This window comes from Pinus tabuliformis, chromosome Q, assembly GCF_031772625.1.
Source record: "Pinus tabuliformis cultivar Carrire ecotype Pingquan chromosome Q, CPIR1, whole genome shotgun sequence".
NCBI classification, from domain to species: domain Eukaryota; kingdom Viridiplantae; phylum Streptophyta; class Pinopsida; order Pinales; family Pinaceae; genus Pinus; species Pinus tabuliformis.
Window position 1 is genome coordinate 278370316 of NC_142296.1, and position 8711 is coordinate 278379026.

The following is an 8711-nucleotide window of genomic DNA, read 5'->3' on the forward strand; positions in this document are numbered from 1 at the left end:
CTCGAAAGCCAACCAAAAAAGTCAATGATAACCACCGTGCACGTATTCAAATTCGTAATGTAAAACTGCCAGACAGAGTTCAGACAGATTACCTCCAAGATGGGTATCACCGTTTGTAGCCAAAACCTCAAAAACTCCATTGTCAATAGTCAGAACGCTGACATCAAACGTGCCACCACCAAGATAAAAAACAACAATATTTTTCTCTCCACCCTTCTTGTCCAAGCCATAAGCTATGTTGCAGCTATGGGTTCGTTGATAATACGAGCTACATTCAAGCCAACAATAACACCAGCATCCTTCGTTTCTTGGCGCTGTGCATCAGTAAAATAAGCTGCGCAAGCCCACAAGTTAATAGTCACAATGCAGTCAACAATTGGTTACCCACAACCTCATAAAAAAAAAGTTGAAAAGAAAGCATACTAGGGACAATCACCACAGCATCCTTTATAGTCTTGCCAAGGAATGCTTCTGCAGTCTCCTTCATCTTAGTCAAAATCATAGCACTGATTTCCTCAGGGCTAAATACCTTTGTCTCTCCATCTCGTACCTGAACTTGAATATAAGGTTTCCCATCTTTGTTCACAATCTTGTATGGTACTAGTTTCATATCCTTCTGAACTTCTTTGTCTTCAAACCTATATAAAACAATTGTTTTCATTTAATTGTGCTCATCAAGTAAAAGTTTTAAATCATTTTCTTGAAGTTTGGACAGGGTAGAAATCAAATCCTGATCTGACCCCAACTAGAATGTTGCTTGACCTCTGACTTAACATGCCAATTTCATGACTAGCACTCTTGTGGGTTCAATATCAAGGCAAGAATTGGACTTGCAATAAATATAATTGTCTAATGAATGGGCAAATCAGAGATCAGAGTACTTACTTTCTCCCAATGAGTCTCTTGACATCAAATATGGTTCGTTTAGCATCGCTCAAAACAAAGAAGTAGAATTTAAACCAAAATGAGGGGAAAGAAAATAGGATTTGCGACCCGACAATTGCAACGAGCTCCTCGCTAAGCCACTTACGATTCGAAGGCGACGTAAGAAAACTGGCATACTGTTGGAGATCCCTGGTATCCTTGTGCGTCCTTTGTTGCAAATTGTGCCGCCCAGGCTAGGGCGATCTGCTCGTTTTGTCGTCGGCCCACGAAGTAATTGACGGCAAAGGCGATCAGGAAAGTGACGCAGAAGAACTCTATGTAGTAAGACTGAGGGCCTGCGGGGGATCAAAGTTTTTGCATAACAGGGCCAGGTTCAATGCACAACAGAACTCAGAGGTGAAAAGAAGGCAACTCAACCGATATTTGGAAAAAGTAGTCAAAGTGCAGTGCATGCTTGCCAGATGACACTTCAAATCAACGATTGAAAGTGTCTTACTTGATCGAACGAAGCAGGGTAAAAGTGTTAACGATTGTTGATGCATAGGAAGGCCTATCGGCCTAACCAAATGACACTTCAAATTAATGTTGAAAGTGCCTCACTTGATCGAATGGAGCAGGGTAAAAGTGTTGACGAGTGTTGATGCATAGGAAGGCCTATCGGCCTAAACATATATTATTATTAGATAAACATATATGATAATACTATAACAATTAATAATGGTGGTGAAATATTAGTTTTATCAGAATCATTTATAATACCTTGTGCTCTAAATTTTAGTTTATAGGTGTGATGGATTTTCAGGGTACCATCAGGTTAGAATTTCTGAGGAGAAGACTACGACTACTCTATAAGATTAATTTTATAATGAAGTGTGATTATTTCAGCTATAATATTGTGTTTTATTTTCAAATTTTGAACAAGTATAACCAAATTATACTCACATGATTAGAATGGTGGTCAACAATATATTAGTATATTATTAGTTTTTGCTTTGTATGAATGAGATAAAATGATAAGCAAATGTTGGTATTTTTTACTTTGAATTTTATAAATTAAGATTGTTGAGAAATTGCATTAATTTCAATATTTAAAATAATGATATTGTTAGTGATAAATTACAGATAAACTTGATACAATATTGTTCACTTCGTTGTTTATTTTTTAACTCGAAATCTTAATGCACATAAAATCATAACAAAAATTTAGCAGGACTTTGGTATTATTATAGTTATAATGTTTTTTGTGATAACAAAAATTTCGAACTTGCAATTATTGTGATTATCACATAAACAATAACAATAAGCCCCCAAATCCTCGTATGGGGTGATAGGAAAGGTTACAGGTGCGAGGGATGTGAGGAAACCATACCACCATGGAATCAATGGGGAGTATGTGCCCCACTATCTCTCCCTGAGTAAATACTAGTTCATATCACATGGTAGATCTCGTTGTTCTTGGCATTCAGAATATAGATTACCTCAATGTGCGTAGAGGATGAAACATTAATAATTCAATCTGTTGTATGATTTGGTTAAGTCCATTATAGGGCATCACTATTATGGTGACTTCCTCCCTTGATCTGTTACCCTCATTTTAGGACGATAATTTTAGTGCACCTTATTTGGCCTCCAGCTCTCTTGCATAACATGTTAATTGTTTCCATCCTCCATTTTAAGTAATTTTCTATTGGTTTTGTCTTCCATTGTCAACGCACCTCCCCTTTCTCATTTGGTGCATAATTATGTCATGACAACCAATTGTGTTCACTTGGTGCCTAGAATTCCCTTCATTTCCATGCTTTTGTCTTCTAACCGATTTTAGTCTTCACTTCTCTTATATTATCCACTCCTTACTTCGACACTAGCTCATAGCTTTCAACTACGATTAGATAGAGAGGTCATAAGAGAAGAGGAGTTGGCTATTACAAAGTCAAATGAGGTTCACAGACCCAATTTAGAGCAAAGTCTTCAACTAGGCAATTTTGTGCTCAAATTCCAATGGAATTACAATAGGAGCTTCAAGAGGCAAAATGAGAAGCAATTGAAAAGAATTAATGTCTTTCTAATTCAAAAATTGTCTCAGAGGTTGTTGCATGGGTTCTAAACATAGGCCACACAAGATTAATACAAAACAATAGCTGCATATCATAGATCTATATTGGAAAATGTAGACATTGTTAGGAAAGGTGCTGCTAGATCATAATGATGCCAATGTTGAAATTCTGTTCATGCTAGATGAGATGCAACTACATATGAAAGACTTTTCCTGAAGAATATAACGCATTGGATCACAAGTCACACCACCACCTAGTTCAGGGAATACTAGAAATCATGCATGAGACCTCATTGAGGTGGATCCTTATGGTTCTTCATAGATGTAAAACTAGGAGTAACTCCACAAATCTCATTGTTTATTTCATTACTCAATTCATGAATATATACATGAGTAGAGAGACTCTTGGGATTACAATTCCAAGGTCTCTTGGTTTTCTCTAATTTATAACTGTAACTATTTACAATACTTACAATAATCCCAATCCTTTTGGATTTGGTGTCAACATTCCCCCCTTTAATTTGAAGGGATGTTGGTAAGTCTAAGCACAATTATGAATCTTTCAAAATTTTCCCTTCCAAGCGCTTTGGTGAAGATGTTTGCAATCTAATCATTTGTGGAACAATGTTGTAGGTGGATTTTCTTGGCCTCAGTATGATGTCGAATAAGATGATATTTTGTATTTATGTGCTTGGTTCGATCATGGAACTTTGGTTTCCTGGCCAAATTTTTTGTAGAAGTGTTATTAATCAAAAGAGGGTTTGAATGCACTTCTTTCTCCCACAAATCCTCTAGAATTTTCTTGAGCCACACAATTTCTTTCGTTGCTTCAGATGTTGCCACATATTCTGCCTCAGTTGTGGAATTTGTTGGAACTGATTGTTTTCGTGACCTCTAGGAGACAATTCCTGATCCAAGACTCATAACATAACCTGAAGTAGGTATTCTAGTTTCTTTATCTCCATCAAAATCTGATTTAGAGTATCCAATCAAGCTGATGTCACCCACCTGTGTATACTTGAGTCGAAAGTCTTGAGTTCCATTCAACTACTTTGGAACTCTTTTTGCAGAAGACCAATGAACCTCACAAGGCTTTTGCATAAACTTGGAGAGGATTCCAACATCAAATGAAATGTCTGGTCTGGTATTAGTCAGGTAGTTGAGAATTCCAACAAGTTGTCTATACTTCGTTACATCCTCAAATTATTTTCCTTCAATGGATGCGAGCTTTAAGTTCTGTTCCATTGAAGTAGTCAAAAGATTGCACTCAACCATGTCAAACCTCTTCAACAAATCTCCAATGTACTTCTTTTGAGAGAGGAATATAAACTTTGGATGTTGAGTTATTTCAATACCAATATAGTAGTGAACATAGCCCAAATATGTCATTTCAAAACCTTTCCTCAGTTCTTTCTTTATGGATGCAATGTAGCTCTCATTGTTCCATGTCATCAGAAGATCATCTACATATACCACAAGATATAAAACTATTTTTCCAACTTTCTTGACAAACAAAGTTGCATCATTAAGATCATAATGTTTGAAATTGAGTTTCAGAAGATGCTCAATCAACTTCTCGTACTAGGCTTGCTATGCTTGCTTGAGGCCATACAAGGATTTCACAAGCATCCATACTTTATGTTCCTGACCCTTCACAACAAATCCTTCTGGTTGGGACATAAAAACATTCTATTTCATATCTCCATTTAGGAAAGCAATTTTTACCTCCTTTTGATGGAATTTCCAACCGTTCTGAGCTACTAAGGCAAAGAGTGTCTGGATGGTAGCCCATTTTTCTATGTGGAATTTTTTTTCCTCATAGTTGACCCCTTCCTTCTGTGAAAAACCTTTTGCCACAAGCGTGATTTTGTGCTTGTCAAATGAGCCATCTAATTTATACTTGTTTTTGAAGACCCACTTGCAACCAATTGGTTTGGTTCCCAATGGAGGATCAACCAACTTCCATGTGCCATTCTTTATCAAGGCACCATATCCTTTCTGCATCGCTTCTTTCCATTCATAATGGGAAGCGACTTCTTTGAAGGAAGTTGGTTCAAAATCTGTAGACAAATCCAGTTCACAATTATAAGAATCATCCATATCAACAGGTGAATCAGAATCTTCTACATCACCTCCATTCTCTCTGGATGATATTCTTGTTCCTGTCTTTCCAACCTCATCAGGATGTACACTTTCCAGTGTCTTTGTCATCCATTTTGGAGGACCTTTCTGAGATGGTCAAGGCTACTCAGTTTATTGAATTGGGGTTGAATCAAGATTTAGTCTCCCAATTCTGTCAATCACATCACTCAAAGTTTCATCAATGGCTAGAGCTTCATGCGGGGAAGAGAGTGCTTCAGAAGAAGATTCCATAGATTGATCCAGTATAGGAATCCCCCCCTTCAAGTTGTGGATTCTCATTATCAAATTCTTGAAAAGGCTTTGCATGTATGAATCTATCCAACTGATCAAACTATCGCTCAATAACATTGTCAGTCTTGGAAGATTCAAGAAATATCACATCTCTAGATATTATAATCTTCTTGTTAACTTCATCGTAGAGATAATATGCTTTCCAGGTATTTGAGTACTCCAAGAAGATACATTTGCAAATCCTTGCACCAAGTTTGTTTATTTGTTCCTTAGGTATCAAGGCATAACAAGTGGAATGAAAAACCCTAATATGCCTCATCAAAGGAATGTGTCCGTACCACATTTCATCGGGAGTCTTGTTTTTGATAACATTAGATGGATACCTATTCTTTATGTACACAACACATACTACTGCATCAACCCAAAGCATTAGTTTAACGTTCTTGAAAAACATCATGGAACATACCATATTTAAGATTTTCCTATTCATTCTTTCAGCTACTCCTTTTTGTTGGGGATTATAAGGCACGATTGTTTGATGTTTGATCCCATGCTGGCGAAGATAGTTTTCAAATTCATTTTAAGTGTATTATTTTCCATTATTAGTGAAAATAGAGCCAATATGAGATTGTGCATCATTTTCAATCCATGCATGAAAGCTCTTGAATGTTTCAAAAGCTTCAGATTTGTTCTTCAGTAAATAAACTCAACACCTTTTGGTGTAGTCATCAATAAATGTCATCATATATTTATTACCATTTATAGCAGGAACATGCATTGGGCCACACAAATCAGAATGAATGGGTTCATGTTTTCTATTTGCTCTGAAATGAGAATCATGAAAAGACTGTTTGCTGTGCTTTCCTAAGATACAAGCATTACATTGCTTAAGTTTCCTAGGAACTGTAGGAAAACCAATAACACAATTTTTCTTCAACAAACGAAGGCTGTCATAGTTCAAGTTTCCAAATTTAGCATGCCATTAAAGACTTGATGGAAATGTACCCTTATCATAGTGAGCACTGTATGAAAATTTTTGTGCACGAGCAGAGGTTCCTTGCAGCTTCATAAGTCTTTCTTCTTCTATCCCCGTCATGACAAGTGAGTGATATGATGCTTTTCTTACCTCATCCTTGCCATCAAATATATGAATGGAGTGTCCTTGCTGGCAGATGTGGACCAAATACAACAAGTTTATCCTCAGCTCCAGGAGAAATAAAACATGATGTACAAGAAATTCTGGAAGACCAGGCAGTTTGAGCCTAATGGTGGCAAGCCCTAATGCCTTGAGTTTTCACTTATATGCAAAGTATACTGCTCCAACATTATCGATGAATTCTTCAAAGAAATCTCTCCTAAACGTCATGTGGTAAGTTTCTCTTGAATCAAGCAACCAAGAATATTTGCATGAAGAAAGTGAAGAATTGAGTAAATCTTCAGTTACTTGGATGTTGCAATGTGCCACAACATAATGAGTAGACTTAGGTGCTTTACCTTTCCCCTTACCAGTTCTTTTACCTTTTCTTTCATTTATTTCCTACTTAATTATGTCCCAAGGCAGCTTACATATGGATGCATCATGTCCATCTCTATTGCATCATATGCAATGAAGATCATACCTTTCTCCTTGGAAATGTCTGCTCCCTGCCTCTAAAATTCTTCCTTCCTCTTCCTCTTCGACCACCTCTTTCTCTAGAAGAACCTTGTGCATGATTCTTTTCCTTCTGTGCAAGGCACACAACTTCTTCAGTAGACTAGGGAGCTGTCTTCTTTCCAAAATCCTTCTCTCTCTCAACAAACTTATTTTCAAGGGAGTCAAAATTAATCTCCTTAAGGTTGCTGCTTGCTTGCAATGACTCAAGAAAATGTGAATAGGTGGGATATAGTTCCTTGACATAAACTATGAGAGGAATATCTATTTCAACACCAGTGGCTTTTATGTCATGCCTAATAGATCTTACTTCTGATACTAAGGCAAGAGGGTTATTATTTTCCAATTCAATATTGAACAACTTAATCATCAATTGAACAACTTCAAGTTTAGAGTGTGAGTGATACAATTCCTTCAACTTCTTTAAGGCTTCAAAGGCATTTGAAAATGGATAATTTGGCGACTCACCTCTTCATTTACTTACGCTGCAATCAAGGCATAGGCCTTGCTATTCTTGTTTTCTCAAATGGTAAGCTCCTTGTCTAAAGTGGACTTTCGAAGTGCATTGTCTCCTTCTCCTTCACAAACCCCTTTCCACAACTCATTAAAAATCAAGGTGTGTTTTATCTTCCATGGCCACTCATAATAGTTCTCTTTTCTAGAGAGAACTACACTCACAATGGAGATGAGCGAATGCATCATATCATCTAATATGAACTCAAAATTACAATGATTACAATAAAAAATTGATATATTTACAATAAGACTGACTAATTATATTTTCAAAAAAATCATTAATATATATCCATCATATATAATGGCATACCAACCATATACAATAATATATCACAACCTTCTTTTAAAATCTTATATTTATATATATATATATATATATATATATATATATATATATATATATATATATATATATATATATATATCACAAACTCCTCATATATAATATATCATAACCTCCTTTTAAAAAATACTCCATACCAACCATATATAATAATATATCAAGACCTTTTAAGAACTTCAATGAACACCGGCATGGTCTTCAATTGAACACAGGGTAATCGCACCATAAAAAAAACCATACGCAACATACATACCAGTCACAGGTTTTGGTTTTGTTTTATTTTTCGCAGCATTTCCATCGATCTAGTTTCCTTAGTGGCAAAACAATGACTTGCGAAATGTAATTTGATGGATCATCAGTATAAAATTTTAGCTTATAAAATAAATAATAAATAAGTCTTTAAAAAAATGCATAGGACAAAATTTATTGTCAATGTTATTAATCAAAGTGAGATGACATTATCAAATCAAGGCTATTTTTTATAGCCCAATATGAAAGAGATTATAATCTTTTCTCTGCCCAACATGGAGTTGACATGTGTCATTAAAAATATTAACAACAAAAACACATTTCAATATCAGTCATAAATAAAATATTCCATTAAGGGCGGCTATCCTGATCATATTGAGATCAGCTGGAAGGACCAGGTCATAAACCAGAGGTTAGATTTCTGGGGAATTCCGTTTAGGTGTGCAGCCTGTAAAAGAACTGGTCATTTGGTGAAAAACTGCCCTAGTGCTAAATTATATGAACATAGGCGGCTTAACAAAAAATCCTTTCTAAATGGCAGTCAATCATCGCCCTCATCTGCTACTACTCCGCTACACAACCCTCCAGCTCAATTACCGTTGAATATCCACTCTCAGTGCAGCCCGCCTTCCTCCAATTGC

The 8711-nt window shown here is 36.0% G+C and overlaps 1 protein-coding gene across 1 annotated transcript; it reads right to left on the bottom strand.

The window, feature by feature from the left end:
• Positions 1-233: 233 nt before the first annotated feature.
• On the bottom strand, positions 234-925 carry LOC149219309 (luminal-binding protein-like). Its single transcript, XM_089386781.1, has 3 exons — positions 886-925; positions 424-638; positions 234-334 (listed from the first exon to the last, which is right to left on the bottom strand). Exons 2-3 carry the CDS (start codon positions 608-610, stop codon positions 234-236), a joined length of 288 nt encoding a protein of 95 aa, XP_089242907.1. The 5' UTR covers positions 611-638; positions 886-925.
• Between the last annotated feature and the right edge of the window lie 7786 nt (positions 926-8711).

What these genes read in the sequence shown, in the direction of transcription:
- LOC149219309 (XM_089386781.1), bottom strand. Translation starts at nt 610, where the DNA reads ATGAAACTAGTACCATACAAGATTGTGAACAAAGATGGGAAACCTTAT. An exon ending in TGCTGTGGTGATTGTCCCTA is followed by an intron (nt 335 to 423) that starts GTATGCTTTCTT and finishes GGGCTTGCGCAG; the next exon opens with CTTATTTTACTGATGCACAG.